At 53.7% G+C, this 18599-nt stretch overlaps 2 protein-coding genes across 4 annotated transcripts in view; both read right to left on the bottom strand.

Annotated features, from left to right (window-relative positions):
• The window catches only part of DNM3 (dynamin 3), a 172567-nt gene extending 171640 nt beyond the window's left edge, over positions 1 to 927 (bottom strand). For all 3 annotated transcript variants that reach the window (XM_063165270.1, XM_063165271.1, XM_063165272.1), the window contains exon 1: positions 764 to 927. In XM_063165270.1, the coding sequence (XP_063021340.1) occupies positions 764 to 909 (146 nt within the window). In that variant the 5' untranslated portion in view covers positions 910 to 927. The remainder of the gene's footprint in view (positions 1 to 763) is intronic.
• Positions 928 to 10787: 9860 nt separating this feature from the next.
• Positions 10788 to 18547, bottom strand: METTL13 (methyltransferase 13, eEF1A N-terminus and K55). Its single transcript, XM_063165269.1, has 8 exons — positions 18368 to 18547; positions 16295 to 17042; positions 15449 to 15648; positions 14749 to 14944; positions 13996 to 14139; positions 13217 to 13426; positions 12008 to 12139; positions 10788 to 11151 (listed from the first exon to the last, which is right to left on the bottom strand). Exons 1-8 carry the CDS (start codon positions 18518 to 18520, stop codon positions 10877 to 10879), a joined length of 2058 nt encoding a protein of 685 aa, XP_063021339.1. The 5' UTR covers positions 18521 to 18547; the 3' UTR covers positions 10788 to 10876.
• Positions 18548 to 18599: the final 52 nt, after the last annotated feature.

Here is an 18599-nt window from a genome sequence, read left to right as displayed (position 1 = left end):
TGCGGGAGCACCACCTCCCTCCAGGAGCCCGCAGCTATTTGAGGAGAACGCAGCAGGAACTTCATCAAGCAGCACGTGAAGCCCGTGTTTACCTCGGGATGTCTCCAGAGGCACTGCCTGGCCGTCAGAAAGCACCGCCTGAATCGCCAGGCTCCCCCTTTTCCCGTCCGTGATTTGGTAGAAACGATGCGCATGTTGCACTTGACGATCTTGGAGACCTCTTCCAACCTTAATGACGCCGCGATTCGGATACCCACGGGCGCGTCGGGACGGGGCGAATTTATACGCGATGGGATGGGAGGAATGAGGCGCCCAGAGGCAGCATCGCCCCGAAATTAGGGTTTGGGGCTTTAAACACCTCGTTCCTCTCAGGCAGCGGTCACCCCCACACACACACACATACGCACACGCGGAGCGGGCACACGAACGCGCTCGCAGCGGAGCCGCGGCGGCTTCCCCGCATCGCGCACATCGCATCACGGGCTCTGCCGGGCCAGGGCCCGCCTCGCCACCCCCGAGGCACCGCGGGGGGAGGGACACCGAGCATCCTCGGTGGGGACCGAGCACCCACGGTGGGCTCGGAGCCGCGAACTGTCCCCGAACCCCTCCTGGTCCATCCCCGCCCGACACCGCCCCCCCGCCCTGGCCGCTCTGAGGGGGGCGCGCGCCGCGGCCGTTGGGAGCAGCGCGCGCCGCGGGCCGTGCGGGGGGAGCGGGGGGGGGGGGGGGAGAACGCGGGGGTGCCGTGCCCGCCGCCCCTCACCTGGAGACGCAGTTCTCCAGCACGGAGCTCTTGCCGGCGCTCTGCCCGCCCACCACCGCGATCTGCGGCAGGTCGAGCAGGCAGTTCTGGCCCAGCGCCGCGAAGGCATCCTGCAGCCGGTTAACGAGCGGGATGAGCCCCTCCATCCCGCCGCCGCCACCGCCTCCTCCTCCGCCCGCCGCCGCTGACAGGTAACGGCCGGCGCACTGCGCATGCGCCCCTCCCTCCGCGGGCCCGGGGGCGGGGCCTCCGCGGGGCGGCCACGCCCCCTCCGGTGCGGGTCCCGGTGCCGGTCCCACGATTGTCCCACGATTGTCCCACGATTGTCCCGCTATTGTCCCGCGATTCTCCGAAAATCCGCTTCCCCCTCGTTGTGCCAAAGGCCCATCCGCGCTCAGAGTCGAGGGGTTGGATTTGTTTGTAGTTCTGCGCAGAAAGATGGCTGGGTGGCAATTCCACAAAGGCAGCGCGACAACTGGCAGAAGTTTTCCCTTTTTGTGGATTTTAACAAACCGAGGCGTTGATGTTTATTGGCTACAAGTTATGTAGTTCGCTTATTAATTAGTGTTCTGTCTTCTGTTGGTTAATGATCCTCTTACTTCCAGTGCTAATTAGTCTGCATGCTCAGTCTTTCTCTTAAATTAGTGGGGTTTTGGTCTGTGAGTCAGTGGTGACAATTTGCCCCTGCCAGAATTACCTCTTACCCAGCCAGATTTCAGCACAGTTGCTCGGTTGTTTTAATTAGTTTCTTCCTTATCCTGGATGTTCTGCCAAATAGCCTTGTACCCCTAAATTCTGCATTCTTTATGTCAGCTAAGAGTGGTACACCCTTCTCTCCCTTGGTAACCTCCCCTTAGGTCTGAGATCACTGAAACATGTCAAGCCCTAAACCTTAACAAGGCAATTCTACAATCCAGTTTGTCTTTCTACCATCTGGACAGCACTTAGAGCTTGCTTGTTAGGGATTGCTTTCTCACAGATTGCCCAGAGAGGCTGTGGAGCCTCTCTCACTGGAGATATCCCAGAGCCAGCTGGACACAATCCTGTGCCTGTGCTCTGGGATGACCCTGGAACATTGGACCAGATGTGTTCTTGCCTGACAACCTGACCCATTCTGGGATTCTGCTTGTTATAAATGAATACTACAATTTCATAGTGAAGGAAATTTATTAAATTATCAAAGTATAAATTTGGGAAAAGCCACAAGCGTGTCGACTCAGTGTTGGGGAGACTCAGGATCTGGTCTCTAGTGCACCAAAGTCCCTGTGGGTCTCCAAAATGTAATTTCTAAGGGGTCTGTTTTATACAGTCCTTTGGGCTCTGGAAGGGGCCCTTCTTTAGCATATTTTAGCATATTATCATTGGTTTTTTTTCTTGCTGCTGCGTTTCCTGGAACCAGTGGATAATTCCTGAAATCCTGTGTGGTGGTGTTTGCAGGGGTCCCAGGATGAGGGAAGAGATGAGAATCTTGATTCCATGTTTCAGAAGGCTGATTTACTATTTTATGATATATATTATATTAAAAGAAAATGATATATTGAAACTATTCTAAAAGAATAGAAGAAAGGACCTCAACAGAAGGCTTGAAAGGAAAAGAAAGGAATGGAATGATAATAAAATCTTGTGACTGACCAGAGAGTCCAAGCCAGCTGGGCTGTGATTTGCCATTAATTAAAAACAACCACATGGGCCAATCACAGATGCACCTGTTGCATTCCACAGCAGCAGATAACCATTGTTATTCTTTTCCTCCGAGGCTTCTCAGCTTCTCAGGAGAAAAATCCTAACAAAAGGATTTTTCATAAAATATGTCTGTGACAATTCTGTCAGGTGAAAACTTCCTGGCATAAACTTCTGATGATGCCTATCAAATGCCTCCTGCTGGGGTCTTGTCAGACAGAAAGAAATCCCTTGAAATATACATCCCAGGAGACAGTGCCCTCCTGGTGTTTGAATCTCCTTTCTTTATTTGTCCAGCACAAGGTGCTGTGGTTGTAATTTCCTTTAGCACAAATTATTGTATAACATGATATTATTTATCACATGTTCCTGCCTGAGGACAAGGCCACCCCAGTGCTGGGACACTTGGACACCAGCAGCACCGTTCAGCCAGGTCTGTGTGTGTTGGAACTCAGGACATCCCTCTGGATTGCCAGGATCCTGCCAGGGGGCTCAGAGACCCTGGCACAAGAGCCCAAGACCCCTGTGACTTTGACTATGACCCATGGAGCAAATTACCAACTTTATATGAGGATCTGCAAGCCACAACAGTATAAGTAGAATAATAATTAGTTTGTCATGGTGTGAAAACTAGATTTTTGGGGTTTTCAGAATGGGGGTTCAGAGGGCAAGATGGAGGAATCTGGGCATGTCCAGCCTTTCTCCTTCTTCTTCTTGGCCTCCACCTTCTGCTGTGATGTTGGCACTTTTAGATTGGTTTAGAGTAGAAGCTCACTAACATAGGTGATAGGTATTGGGAAGTTATGGTAGATATTGCACACGTGGTTTTTACTATAAAAATATAACACCACCCCAGGGGGAGGCAGAGTGCCTGGACTGTCTTGGTGAGTGGACCTCGGCTGGACAGGAGAAAGAATTTTATAATTTTATAGAAAAGAATTTTATAGATAAGAAACAATAAACAACCTTGAAACTGAGAAATGAAGAGCTCTGACTCCTTCTTCAACCGCCAGGCTGGGAAAAGAGACTTTAACACATCTTGGGGTCACTGTGAGCAGCTAAACCCCAAGATGTGTGCTGCCCATGAGAGCACCACTCCCCTGGGAGCCCCAGCTGAGCACTGGGAAGGGCTGAGCCATGCCCAGGCACAGACAGGAGCTCTGCCAGGCTCGGGAGGAGGAACTGGAGCCGGCAGGGTGGGCAGCAGGTGATGCCCAGGGGCATTTGGGGAGGGACATCGAGGTGCCAGCCTGTCACTGCGGCGGGTTCAATTCACAGCGCACGCTGAGGCTGAGCTAAAAGCTCAGGCACACAACAGAGATGAGATTTAGCTGCGATTACTGGCAGCAGGCACATCATGAAAATATCCAAATGCAGGCTTTGGAGCCGTGCAGGGATAAAAGTTCCCCTCTCTATTGGAGCACACACTGGCCCCGCTCAGCGGGACAAGCAAAACAAAGGGAGCTGGGAACATCCCGCAGGCTGACGGGGACTAACGATCTGGAGGATTATCAAAACTTCTTGGCCAGAGCTCTCAATAAGTGTGAAAAATTACTCTACAGCAGAGAAACCTATAACTCTGGAAACAAGTAAGGGGTTTGAATCAGCACAGATGGATCTGAATCGGCACGAGGCAGAGACGGCTTCTCCTCACTGCTGCAGTCAGATCACAGCCTCTGGGAAAAGCCTTGCCATCATTTCTGTCTGCTTGGGAGCCTGGGAGTTATTGACATAATTATGCCAATTAGCAGCATGATTATTTCTTTCCCACTCCTGGGTGAGCGAGCTGTGCCAGGAGGCACTGGAGTAGCTGCCTGGCCTTCCTCCAGCTCCTGGGTTTCTATGGAGGCTGCAAGTTGGGAAGAGCATTATGAGTGTCCAGAGCACTTTGTGCTGCCCCCAAGAAATAATTAAGATCCACAGAAGAGAAGAGCAGCCTGGCCCTAGGATTGCATCTCCACAGGAGACAAATGAAGATTGAGAAAGGCACGATGCCTGGGGAGCAGCACCATGCACACCTTCAAACTGATCATCCTCCCTTCTGTGAGGGCTGTAAATAACAGCTTTGTCTGCTTCCAGGATTAAAATAAAATAAGTTAGGAAAACAACTAAGATTAGGAAAAATTTTAGTTATTCCCCCAAGTATGGGAAGTTTCCAAACCAATTTTTTTGTCTGCTGAAGCAGAGTTAAAGCCATTAAGTGCCCACATTCACCCTGCAACTCTATCACTTGCAAAAATCCACTTTCCCCTCTCCAAAAAAAAAGCCACAAGCAGCCAAGTATAGATTCCCCACTTTCTGGAAAAAGCACAAACAATTTCATGATGGATGCTTGTGTTAGCATGAGAGGTTTTTCTCATTTTTCCAACACCTCCAAGAGAGCAGGGAAGGAAAGAGGAGAGGCACTTGAGCATATCTTTAGGTCTCTGCTTTTCCTGACTGACTTCTCTGGGCAGCTTGTTCCAAACCCCCGTGCGGAGCCCAGCCTGGCTTTCTGAATTTGCCAAGATTCAGAGTGGCTAAATTCAAGGAAACAGGGGTGCTACTAGACCACTGCCAATCTTCTTGTAACAAATAACCCTGAAATACAAGACCCAAATCAGTGTCAGAGGGCCATGCAAGAAATTGTTCTCTAGGGGAGCAGTAGGGGCAACCCCCAGGAGCAGAGAGCTGTGCTGCTCACTGGTTAACCAGCTAAACACAATCTGGTTTTACCTTGCTGTGCTCACTTGTGCCCCTAGTAATAAAATACAATAAAATACAATATTTATCATTTCCTTTTGCTGCATGCCAGGCCCAGCAAGGAGAGAAAACCTCTGCCAAGCACCTTTCCTGGCACGGCAGACAGGGTGGGTGCCCTGATCCCCAAGGTGACTCCAACAGTGTGGTCTGATGTCACATGTCACCAGCTCCAGCACAGCCTGCCTGGGGCCCCCAGTCACAGCCTCCAGTGCATTTCAGATCAAGGCTCCAGACAGCAAGCTTGTCCTGCCACGATGTTCAGAGGAATATATGGCAAAAATAGCCTGGCTTCAGGGTGCAGCTGAACCCACAAACTCACACACAGACACTCTCCCTAACCAGGCAGTGACATTAGCAGTGAGGACATTTGGACCAGGTCCCCAGGCTGCTTCCCAAGCACACAGCAGTGCAATTCCCCTCAGGAGAAATGAGTTCTGTAAAAAGCAGCCGAGTGGGGACTTGAAGATGGCGGCAGTGAAGAGCCAGGCACGTTGCCCTGCCCAGGGCAGCAGGGCACAGCACAGGCTGCTCCTCTCCCCTAAGAACAGACAGTTCCTGCACACCTCCTCATCTCTCCAGGGACCTTCCTCACCTCCTTCTTGCCTCAGACAAGAGTTTTGGCAGAGCTGTTCAGGCAGAGGATGGGCACAGAGCAGGAGGAGCTGTGGGCAAGGGGCAGCTCCAGGTTCTGGGCAGCGCTCGGCTCCGCAGTGGTGCCAGTCAGCATCGTCCCTGTGCATCTGCCAGGAGCAGAGCTCAGCTCCTGAACCTGCAAAAATGGAACTCCAGCCCGTGAAAGGAAGCCAGAGTGGCTGCAGGGCTGTGATTAGAGTAGTGGCTGCAGCATTTCTCCGTGTAAAGAGGACGTGCTTTCTGCCTTCCCCCACAGCCCGGGGCACTGCTGACTCACTGATGGCAGGACAGCTCAGTCCCCGTCCCAGCTCTCCTCTCTGCTGCCCCGTGACCTCCAGCTGCATTCTTCAGTCGTGTGCATCCCGTTGCAGGGTAGAAAAAGGGCACAGTGCTGCAATGCAGCCTGCAGAGATGCTTCCCTGCAGCCCTCAGCACCCTAGGGAAGAGCTGCACTCCCTCCCTGCAGCCTGGCAGCACGCCTGCTTCCTCGGCCACAAAGCCAGACAAGCCGAGCGCTTCCCCAAGGGAGGATTGCATGGACACAACACTTCCCACGTGCTTCCAGCCTCTGGGAGTGGCTGCTGCAGCCCTTGTTGTGCTGGCCCATGCCATGCAGCATCCCCAAGCAGTGGGGCCAAGGCTCTGCCCAGCTGAGGGGGATCAGCCCAGGGCTCAGCCCCTGCAGCTTTTGCTGCTGCAAAATCTCTCCCAGCTGCTTGCTGTACTTTGAGCTGATGACAGCATGGCCCTCATCCACCTGAGAGGATTGGAGTGTCACTCTCTTCTCCAGAACAGGGACCTGGGCTGTGACACCATATGGGGTGAACATGTGGCACCCCATCAGTGCCTGCCTCAAAGTGTCACCGTCCCCACAGCCACCCTGGGCCAAAATTCCTCTCTGCATCCTTCTACCCAAGCTCAGGAAGCTCAGGCTGCCCCACCAACTTCCCTGCAGCAGCAGCAGGACAGGGATGTGATGCTCTGAGAAGGGACCAGGCCAGCCCAAAGCATCCCCAGGTGGCTCCAGCCTCACCCCTGAGCCGTGGGGTGAGTTCCACACCTGGCTCTTTCTGTGCTGGGAAAGCCAGAGAGGAAAAAGTCAACATCTGGGTGCCGTGGGGGTTGCTAAGTGACGGCAGAGCTTGTTTCTATCCCGGCACTGACAGCGTGCCTACGCTGCAAGGGAAGGAAGTGAGGAGTCAGGGATGTAAACACGAGCACATTGCCAAAACTCTCACAGGATCACCCTTGCCAAACATATACATTAGCTGCGTGTTTTGGCTGCCAGCAGAGAAATATTTACTATGTGTCAATTACTCCAGCCTTGGAGCGTTTTACCTGCAGAGGAGGATTTGCAGCACTCATGAATTTGCCATTTTCTAGCTGAAATTAATTTTCAGACCAAAGTTGCCAGGCTGCCAGAACAGCTGCAATGAACTGAGATTTCATCCTTACATTGTTTCTAATAGATGGCTTTTGTTTTTCCACCAGGATGTGGCGTTATGCAGCATTTTGGAAGCACAAGAGAAAGGCAGGACTGGACAAGGGAGGGATGAAGGCAGCCTTTGTATGAGCTCCTGGGGAGGAAAGGAGATGGTTTCGGTACAGAAAAAGGGCACACACACACACAAACCTATGTGGTTAAGATTATGTGGAGAATTGCAAACTAAGTTAAAAATAGAGTAAAGGCAGCACTGCTGATCTAGTTGAGAAATTTGCCATTGCTAAGCTAGGTGGATAATAGATATCTTTCAGAGTAGAGCTCATCACAGAGCAGCTTTAGAAGCTGCATGGGGGCAGGCACACTCCAGCTCCAGCCTTGTTTCTCCCCCGTGCTGTGCTGAACTCAGCACAGAAGGAGGAGAAGCACTGGGGGAGTGACTGGGTGGTGACACAGGGCACCCAGCCAGGCTGCCAGCCTTTATCTGAGGCAGGGAGCAAGCCAGCCCTGCTCTCCTGGGCCTGGGAGCCATCAAAAGCTCTTATTAAAACAGCATCTACTCCTTTGTGATCTTGCAGGTGAGCCCAGGGAGAAAGTAGGGCACCCATCTGTCCCTCTGTGGGAAGGGGAACAAGGGAGGAAGCATCAGAGAAGGGATCTGAGCAGAGCAGCTCCCAAAGCAGAACCTGCTGGCGAATTGAAATGAAAACACACCCCCAGGTGCTGATCAGAGGGAGGTGTTTGCTGCCAGCACAGCTGCCATGGGGCAGCCTGGGCACCAACAGCCCCATCTCCTGCTCCGGGGCAGTGCCCACATGGTCCGCACTGCTGCAGGGGGTGAGAACCTGTGGGAAATGGATTCGGAGAGAATTCTCAAAGCCTGGCACAAGGCTCACATAGTGTGCATCTGTAAGCAAACCTTGAGATAACAAATCCTGACTTAGAAATGCCATGGAACAGGGCAGACATTGCTGAGAGAGAAATGGAACAAGAAACAAGTTTCAAAGGATGGCCTTGCAAAAAAGACTGGATACTTTGGAGAAACTATGAAACTATGAACACAGAACTATGAAAGATGCATTGTAGTAGGACCCACGAGGGGTAGTTTTAGATGATTGGCTTTAAGGCATTTACACATGGTGTGGCCAAAGCTGATAGGCCAAGAAATGCTTATAATGCATTGTAATTAAGAATTAATTGGTTTTTGATTGTGATGGCATGAATTGTAACATCTGTATTGTCTCACCCTTCACTTGAGACTGAAAATGGAATAAAAGTTTTTTAAACTCTCAGTTACCCCATCCCTGAGTCAGAAAAGGGTAAAATCTGACAAGAGCCTTGTGGGGTGTCCTTTCCATGGCCCCATGAGCTGGGGAACTGCAAACTCTCAGCTCCCACAGCCTCCTGCTCTGCTGTGGAAGTGGCAGAGGTTTTCCCACAGATGGAGGAGAGCTGGCTCCTTCCAAGCAAGGAAGGGGCAGCCCAAACCCTGCTGGGACGGGGGTGTGAGCTGCAGGGCTGGGAGATGGCTCCAGCAGGGATGCTGAGACACAGATCCCTCCTGGAGCTACTCTGGTGTGCTGTTGGCTCCCTGGGCTGTGGAGAGGTGCCTGGGGAGGGTTTGCTTTGGGAAGCAGCGCTCAGAAAGGAAGCTTCACAGTGTCCTCTCTCAAGCTGCCAGTGGCAGAAGGGAGCGTGGAGTGAGGGTGCAGCATCAGTGGCAGAGCAGCAGTTTGTCACCTTGCTGTCTGCAGGCTGGTCACTTTGGTACATTGTCTCAGGCTCATTTCGGCACCAGCTGTTGCAGGGGAGAAAGACAAGCCCCCACCCCAAAGTGGCTTCTGATGAATGAATGAGAACCTGCAAGTCCATGCCCAGCCAGGACACATGATGCCTCAGGTTTGAGCTTTTATATTTTTCAGGTTCTGTGCTGCTTTAGTGTGTGGGTCTGGGCTTCATATTAGGGGATGCTGAGCTCTCTTCACAGAGCAGGGAGACAAAACAATTCCTGCTCCAGCTGGGCACCAAGGAAAAATGATCCAAATCTCAGGCCCAAGAGCACAAACAACGTGGGCTGGAGAGAGAAAAACAAGCAGGATGGGACTTCATGGGCTGGAGCTGGAATTGGACAATTAACTCCAGAACTGATAAAAGTAAGAGACCCCATGACCAGTTGTGCATTTTGTGACCATTTTGGTTCATCTTGGGTGCAGCCCTGGCTGGGCTCTTGTGCTGCCCAAGGTGGACCCATTGAGGCCTCCTAATAAATCCCTACTTTATTCTTTAGCTCTGTCCAGCCTCTGTTCTAGGTCAGCCTGCACAAGGCATCACACAGCACAGGCCAGCTCTTGACTGAGCTGCCTGGGCAGGACTGGGGTGCTGTGGGAACACCCCAATGGTGTTTTCTGGCTGTCCTTTCATCCTGCAGGAAGGCTGACCTGCACCAGCTGGGTGAGAGTGGCCCAGGCCTGGGTCCCTGCTGGCCCTGGGGCAGAAGGGTTCTGAGCTCAGGGGTTTCAGTTCAGTGGTGATGGCTGGAGAGATTCAGAAGGGGAAATGTACTGGGATGCTGAGTGGTAAGGGGGCAGTGGGGTTCAAGGGGCAGCTGCCTGCTCCCAGGACACACCTTTGAAGTGCAATGGTGACTGTAGTTTTCCCAGGGGTGTGTATGCTTCCGAAATAAGCCTGAAATAACAAAGCACTGCAGGCCTCAGAGCACCCCTGAGCACTTTATTCTCACAGCCCACCCACAGACACACACCCACAAGCAGCCTTGGAGCAGGCTTGGGGCTCTGCAGAGACACCAGGAACGCTGGAGACGCAGGGAGAGGCACCCTCAGAACAACAGGAGCTGTGCTGAAGGGCAAGGAGGGAAAACAACAAGGACAGACCCAAACCCACGGCCCTGCCAGTGCCACAGCACCTTCCTCACCCCACAGCTGCCCCTTGGGCTGCACAGCCCCTCACGGTGCTGGAGCCGTTCCTCAGGCAGCTCCTTCCCAGGCCGGCATCAGGCAGCAGTGCCAGCCATGATTACCCTACTGTGTCCCACAGGAGGCCCTTGGTGCCCGAGCAGAGCAGCAGAGCCCCCTCAGAGGATGAACACAGCCTGCAGAGCCCCCTCAGAGGATGAGCACGGCCTGCAGAGCCCCCTCAGAGGATGAACACAGCCTGCAGAGCCCCCTCAGAGGACGAGCATGGCCTGCAGAGCCCCCTCAGAGGACAAGCACGGCCTGCAGCAGAGTTCCCTCAGAGGACGAGCACAGCCTGCAGCAGAGCCCCCTCAGAGAACAAGCACAGGCTGCAGCAGAGCCCCCTCAGAGGACGAGCATGGCCTGCAGCAGAGCTCCCTCAGAGAACAAGCACAGCCTGCAGCAGAGCCCCCTCAGAGGACGAGCACGGCCTGCAGAGCCCCCTCAGAGGACGAGCATGGCCTGCAGCAGAGCTCCCTCAGAGGACAAGCATGGCCTGCAGCAGAGTTCCCTCAGAGGACGAGCACAGCCTGCAGCAGAGCCCCCTCAGAGAACAAGCACAGGCTGCAGCAGAGCCCCCTCAGAGGACAAGCACGGCCTGCAGCAGAGTTCCCTCAGAGGACGAGCACGGCCTGCAGAGGCCCCTCAGAGGACAAGCACGGCCTGCAGCATGTCTGCCAGCACATAGGAGCTGTCCCAGGGCCGGCCGGGCTGGCGCAGGGCTCCCTCCAGTGCCCGTGCCCGCGCCCCCAGCTCTGTGGGGCTGAGCCGTTCCGCGGGGCCCGCTTGGCACAGCAGGATCTCGTTCACCTCGCCCTGGATGCGGCGAGCGTAGAGCAGCGGGAACACGGCCCTGAGGGCACCCAGCACCGACTCCTTCAGCCGGGAATCGCGGCACACCAGGTTGAGCACGAAGACTCCTGCAGCAGGGGGAGAGGAGGGAGCTCAGAGCAGCCTGTGCACCCACTGTCACTGTGACATTTATGAAAAATCCCTTTGCCAGGATTTTTCTCCTGAGAAGCCTCAGAAAAGAAATGTAAACAATAATTATCTGGTTGCTTGGAATGTGCTCTGGAGGTTGCTCACCAACAGGTGCATCTTTGATTGATTCCATGTGAATTGTTTTTAATTAATGACCAATCATAGCCAGCTGTGTCAGACTCTCTGAATCTGTCACAAGTTTTGATTATCATTCTTGCCGAGCCTTCTGATGTCTCCTTTCTCATTCTTTAGCACAGTTTTAGTATATAATTCCATATAATATAATTTCACTTGATATATAATATGATACGATATGATATGAGTCATATCATATATAATATCAGCCTTCTGAGACCTTGGAGTCAGATTCTCATCTCTCACCTCATCCTGGGGACCCTCACAACACCACAACAATTGGTGACCACATCCCACCCTGCTCCCTGCCACCCTGGTGAAAATGTGTCCCTCACTGGCATTCCCCTGGTCCCATTCCACATCCCTGCTGCCACATGGGTGGTGGGTGATCACGAGATCTGTTCTCAAGTATTGCCCACACCTTCTGCTTCAAGAAACCTCTGCTGGCCCCTTGGGATGTCTCAGCTTGCCTCAGGCCATCCTGCTGTCACAGTGCCCACTGAAACACCCAGATGCAGGACCCCCAGGAGAAGGGGATGCCATGCAGCAGCCCTGGCTGTAGCCAGTATTCTCCAGGATGAGAAATGGTGGCACAGCCCCAACTCCACACAGAACTGGTCAGCCTGGCCACGGGGACATGGCCACATCTCCCCCTCCTACCTTCTGGCTTGAGGATGGTTTTAACTTTCTGCAGAAAGGTCTCCTCCACAAAGGCTGGGGGTGGGCAGCTCATCCCCACCGTGAGGTCTTTGCTGTCCACATCAAACATGATGGCATCATACCGGGCTGGTGCTGCAGGACAAAGCACAGACAGCTGTTATCTTCTGGGACAGAGGTGAGCTACACACGTGGGAAGGCCAAAGATGGGATGGTCAAGACACCCCTTCTGCCATGTTATGGGTGACTTCTCTGCTGGGGTTTCTCTTTACAAGCCCTTGGTGCTGGGGGAGGCAACAACCTCTACAGAGGTTGGCAAGGACAGGCTGTGAGCTGCAGAGACCTGGTGAGGCTGGGCACTGTGACACAGGGCAGGAGATGGGCAGGAAGGGGAAGCAGGTGGTGACAACAGCCCAGGACTCTGCTACCCAGCATGGCACCCGCTGGGCTCGATGGGGCTCTGGTACCTTGTCCCAGATTGCAATGCAAGATGTTTTCCATCCCCATCTGTATGGCAGATTACCTTTTGTCAAGTGGGCAGTTTGCCTTATCTCTCTCTTTGAGTGACCACAATCACACCTCCCTCGGGAGGGGACATTGCTGATAACAGCTATTGAATGTCACTGCATGGCTGATAAGAACTGCAGCATCCCATTGGGAGATGTGAGCCCAGAGGGAGGAGCCAAGCATTCCTACCTGGATACAATCTGAGGTTTCAAACATTCCTGCCTGGATACAATCTGAGGTTTCAAGCATTGCTACCCAGATATAATCCAGAGGTTTTGAGACACCAGCATGGCTTCTCCACTGGATTCCCCAGAGGAACAGCAGCTGCCTCTCTTCCACTGGATCTTCAGAGGAAGAATCCATCCTTCTCTACAGGATCCCTGCTCCAGCAGAACCACCCCTGACACTGCAGGAGGGCTGCAGCCACAATTCCAATGGGACTGCCACCAACACCCTGACCCACAGGGTGTCAGGCTGGGTTCTGACTCTGTCAGTGTTGTTCTAGTGTACTGCATTGTTTATTTTATCCTTTTATTTTCTTCCCTATAAAAGAACTGTTATTTCCTGCTCCCATATTTTTGCCTGAGAGCCCCTTAATTTAAAACTTATAGCAATTCAGAGGGGTGGGGAGGGTTTACATTCTCCATTTCAGGGGAGGCTCCTGCCTTCCTTAGCAGACTCCTGTCTGTCCAAACCAAGACATACCTTCAGCTGCCAGCTTGGCCACGTAGTCCAGGCCATCGCAGACGTGCACCTGCATGCGCTCGCCCTGGCAGAACCCGAACCAGCGTGTGGCCACGTCCAGCATGGAGGGGTCGATCTCCACCACGGCCACGCGGGCCTGAGAGAAGTAATCGTGGACAAAGAGGGGCAGGCTGCCCCCGCCGAGCCCCACCACCAGCACTGCCAGCTCTCCTGCCAACCAAGAGCACCCAGTGAGCCTCCAGCAAGCCATAACCCCACTGCTTGTCTGTCATGGACACATCTTATGAAAAATCCTCTTGCTAGGATTTTTCTCCTGAGAAGCTGAGAGGCCTCAGAAATTAAATGTAAACAATAATTATCTGCTGCTGTGGAATGCAACAGGTGCATCTGTGATTGGTTTCATGTGGTTGTTTTTAATTAATGGCCAATCAAAGTCCAACTGGCTTGGACTCTCTGGTCAGTCACAAGATTTTATCATCATTCCTTTCAAGCCTTCTTATGAAATCCTTTCTTCTATTCTTTAGTATAGTTTTAGTATATAATTTTAATATAATATATATAATAAAATAATAAATCAGCCTTCTGAAACATGGAATCAAGATTCTCATCTCTTCCCTCATCCTGGGACCCCTTGAACACAACCACACCCATCCCACCCACCGTCCCCAAACCACTTTGGGAAGGGTGCACAGGGCACCTTGGCCAACAGAGCCTTTCCCCAAGGGGCTGTGGCGTGGGGACACTGCCCCAGTACAGCCTCCCACTGCTGGCCTTGTCACCTGGGAGGGCGTCGGGGCCCCCCAGCAGGCAGAGCCCCGCAACCATGGCCTTGTGGTGCTCACAGCACAGGTAGCTCTTGTCAATGGCTCCAGGGGGCTCTGTGGGGCTGGGTTTCTTCTTGTCCTTCCTCCTCTTCTTCTGGCCTGAGGAACAGGAGACACCAGCCAGTAAGGCAAGGGGGAGATGGAGGTGTTTTCTGAGAACCAGCCACCCCCAGCCCTGTCCCACCCACGGTGTAGGAACACTCCCAAGTGTCACAGACATATTTTATGAAAAATCCTTTCCTTAGGATTTTTCCTCCTGAGAAGCTGAGAGGCCTCAGGAACAAAATGTAAACATTGGTTATCTGCTGCTGTGGAATGCAACAGGTGCATCTGGGATTGGTCTCACATGGCTGTTTCTAATTAATGGCCAATCACAGTCAGCTAGCTCGGACAGAGAGCCGAGCCACAAACCTTTGTTATCATTCTTTCCTGCTCTATTCTTAGCTAGCCTTCTGATGAAATAATTTCTTCTATTCTTTTGGTACAGTTTTAATATAATATATATAATAAAATAATAAATCAAGCCTTCTGAAATATGGAGTCAGATCCTTGTCTCTTCTCTCATCCTCAGACCCCTGTGAACACGGTCACACCTAAGGTTGCTCTAGGGCACGACAGGCAGGTCCCAGCAGGACTTCTACCTTTTTCTTGTTCTGCTCTCACTCTCTGCCACCCTAAAAAATCAGCCTTGGCCCCTGCCCCGTGTACCTGGGAGAGGTGTGGGGGCCAAGAGCCGAGCCTCAGACTGCACCACGTTCCTGTTCTGGAGGAAGATGAGGCGGCGGAAGTAGCAGCTGCCATCTCCCTTCACGTCCTCCACCACGAAGTCCCCGCTCAGGGCGCTGCTGCCACGGTGCCGCACCGCCCGCACCCCGATGTCCCCTCCCACGGACAGGAAGGGCACCTGCAGGGAGGACAGCTCTGCTGGGCTTGGTTTTCCCACTGTCCTGACTGAGCCAGGACGAAGCAGACACAAGAGAGGAGCAGTGGGACGCCACAGGAGAGCTGGGGATCTGCACCGGATTCACTCCCAACACAGGGAGCAAACACAGCAAGAGTTTTTCCAAGAGCTCAGATGTGTGGAGTTGGGGCAGGAAGGAGAAGACAGAAGGAACAGAAGTTAAAGCCAGGATTAAGACAGGAGACCGGATCCTTTTAGGATTTCTGGATCTCTGCTTTTCTTGGGATATTGGGTTTTGGAGGGGAAGGACTTCAAATCCTGCCTCCAAGCACAGACAGACAGCTGGACGGAAAGCCAAGAGAACCTGCACCTCAGGCCCATCTCCTCCCCACCAAGGCTGGATGCTCACGCCTTGCAGCTCGGTCTCCCTTGGAGGAGAGGCTTTCCCAGCAGGCAGAGCCAGCCTGGCCCTGTTTTGGGAAGCCCAGCTGGGCAGTGGGGGCTCACCTGCTGCCGGGCAGGGAGGCCCGGCGGGGCCAGCTCCATCACCTTCCCCGAGAGCTCGGCCTGGATGGTGGCCATGCCCTCGTAGAGCTGCTCCCTGTGCAGCGCCACCGTCAGCAGGCGCCCGAAGCCCGCGCTGGCCGCCAGCTGCCGCCGCCCCTCCTCCGTCCCAAAGAGCCACTCGGTCTCCCTGCCCTGCGGGACTGCAGAGGGGCTGCCATCAGCCTGGGCTGCTCCCGGCCTGGAGCCTCCAGGGGAGGAGCCACAGGGAATGGCAGGACATTTAAGGGAGGTAGCACTGCTTGGTTAGAGCCAGGAGCTGCCCGGATTTGGGCAGGCTCATGCAAGAAGCTGGAAAAGCCACATCTCATTAGAAAGGAGGGGGTCCGACAGGCTCCTGAGCTGTCTCCAGGCTGTGGGAGCTCTGCAGGCATGCAGGGAGGGAATGGTGCTGCTGGCAGAGGCTGACACATCTCTGTGGGTGCAGCCCCTGCAAGCCAGGACATCCACAGAGAGCAGCAATGCATTCCCAGCTGTAAGGCGCTAACTTGGCTGTCACCAGCCTCCAGGCAGGAATCAGCACCTTGGAGGCAGGGCAGGCAGTGTCCCTCTGCCCAACAAGCTCCTCTGTGCCACACGTGTGCTTGCACCACCCCACTGCAAAGCCAGGATTAAAACATCACCCCAACTGCAAAGCACATATCCCACCACAAAGCCGGGACTAAAACATCGCCCCAACCCCACACAGGTGGGTTATTTCCCTCTCCAGCCCCAAATTCAGCAGGCCCTGAAGGGCTGGCTGCTTTGCAGCTCCTGCACCTGGCTGCAGCCTGCCCAAGCTGTACTCACTGATGAAGATGGCAAAGTGATTGTCCCGGGAAGGTTTCACCGAGGGGCTGTCCACCACGTGCAGCGTGTAGCGAGGCTTCCCGCTCTCTCTGTCACACAGATCCAAGGAAACCTGCTCCCTGCAGGGGGTTTTGCTGATCTGGCTGCAGAGCAGGCCATAGTGCTGCCTGTCCTTCACCGCAGCCAGCAGCCGCTCCACGCTCTCCACGCGCAGCGGCCTGTCCTGCTCCTCGGGGCAGATCTCCAGGATCCCTGCTGCCGAGCCAGGCACCTTCCTGAACTTTGTCATCACATACACAAAGACAGGCAGCACAAACTGCTGCTTGTCCCCACTGCTGCCCACCTGGTGGACTCGCACCACCCAGCCTTCCTGGGAGAAATATTCCACAGCTTTCTTCAGCACGTGGGCTTGAGCCAAGGAGACGCAGAGGTAGCGCCCTCCCACCTGCAGCACCCGGCTGATCTCGGCAAACATCTGCTCCGCCTTGGCTAAAGTGGCCTCCTCCTCGTCGGTCAGCAGGGCATCCAGCGTGCCTTTGTCCAGGACCACTTGGAAGTGGGCATCAGGGAAGTCCATGTGGAGCATGTCCATCAGCAGGTAGCTCACGCCGGGCCGGGCGCCGGCGCTGCGCTCCCGCATCTGGCGCACGGCGGCGGCGCTGAGGTCGATGTTGACGATGTCCTGGCACATGCCCACGTCGTACATCTGCTCGCTGAGCTCCGAGTTGCCACAGCCCACCACGAGAACCTGGGCGGCAGCACAGAGCAGGGAGATGGTGACAACACCCTCAACACCCTGGATGGTGACAATACCCCCCCATTTTAGGAGCAAATACCGAATGTGTGTGGGAAAACCACACCCTTGGGGCCTGCAAACTCACTCTGCGTGGCCCAGGATAACGCATCCACAGGGAACAGTCCCATGGCAGAGAAGTGATGTGTCTGCTGCATGCTTTTTGAGAATGACCTCGGAGTTTTAACCCCCAGAGCGGGGCCACCCAGGGGTCTCTCCTGTCCTCTTGCTAAGGCACACTGGGGGCTTCACATTGTGAAAAATGCCTATTTTATGATTGGCTTTTCACAAATATTAAAATGAATGTTATATGTGTTGTGTTAGGAAGTAATGCTGTATTAATTCCCTTAAGTAGTGGGTTAAATATAGTTTTAGGTTATAATAAAATGTTAAAATAGAAACGATGCTATGTAGGATACTCTTTTTAAAGAAAGGACTTGCAGCGAGATAGCAGCCACAGGACACCTGAATCTTTCAGAGAAAGAGAATTTATTGCTCCATTATCAGAAGAAATGAACCTCTCCCTGCCTGGCTTGGGCAGGATGACACCGTCAGGATTCAGAGGAAGAAGCTGACGATGACCAGACAGAATCCTGTGTTTGAATGGAATTGATGCATCATGTATGAGGTGTATGAATGTGCAACAGGCTGTTGCTTTTAAGGGTTAATCCTCTGTTAATGCGGGTCCTTTTTCAGGCTCGTGTTGAAAGAGGTACCCGGACCTCTGTAACTCTTTGTTTCTATTGTCCTAATTCAAATTGTCCAAATTATTATTACTCTAATTGTATTACTACTTTGATAACTATTTTATTACCATTAAACTTTTAAAATTAAAAAAAACCAAAACCAAGTGATTGGCGTTTTTCACAACATCATCTACGTCAGTCCTCGCACACAGCACCAACCAGACTGGAAAAGACCTCTGAAAACGGAGAGTCCAAGCTATGATCAAACCGTGGCAACCGGACCACGGCACATTCTGTTTCCCCTTAAACATCTCCAGGGACGGTGACTCCATCACCTCCCTCTAGGCAGTCCATTCCAATGTCTAAGCGCCCTTTCTCTGAAATGTCCACCCTAAACCTTCCCTGGCACAGCTCCAGACTCTGCTCTTTCATCCTGTTGCCGGTTGCCCGGCAGAAGCAGCCGAGCCCAGCTGGCTACAAGCTCCGTTCAGGGAGGTGTAGGGAGCGATAAGGTCAGAGCTGAGCTCCTGTTCTGCAGGCAAAACCAGCTCAGAGCTGGGGCCCAGGAGCTCTGGGGGACACAGCGGGGCTCACCTTGTCGCGGGGCCGCACATACTTGTGCAGAACGGGGCAGAGCTCCGGGAAGGCCCCGTACCACTCGAAGGGCCGCTGCCCGCGCTGGCGGAAGAAGCGATCCCAGTAGCGTGCGGAGCTGAACTCGGCGGGGCTGCGGGGCAGCAGCTCCATGGCCGGCCCGGGCCCCGCTCCCGCCCGTGCGCGCCGCGCTGATCGCTTCCGGCTGCGCCGCACGGCGCGCCCGCCGCCC

Source organism: Melospiza melodia, chromosome 11 (assembly GCF_035770615.1).
Source record: "Melospiza melodia melodia isolate bMelMel2 chromosome 11, bMelMel2.pri, whole genome shotgun sequence".
In the NCBI taxonomy this organism is placed as follows: domain Eukaryota; kingdom Metazoa; phylum Chordata; class Aves; order Passeriformes; family Passerellidae; genus Melospiza; species Melospiza melodia.
This window is presented reverse-complemented; position numbering and strand designations above follow the sequence as displayed.

Excerpts from the sequence above, each read along its gene's own strand:
- METTL13 (XM_063165269.1), bottom strand. The coding sequence starts at position 18,520 with ATGGAGCTGCTGCCCCGCAGCCCCGCCGAGTTCAGCTCCGCACGCTAC. Across the intron at positions 15,649-16,294 it reads TCACTTTGCCATCTTCATCA|TCCCGCAGGGCAGGGAGACC; the intron begins GTGAGTACAGCT and ends GCCCCTCTGCAG. Across the intron at positions 14,140-14,748 it reads GGCCCCCACACCTCTCCCAG|GCCAGAAGAAGAGGAGGAAG; the intron begins GTACACGGGGCA and ends CCTGTTCCTCAG.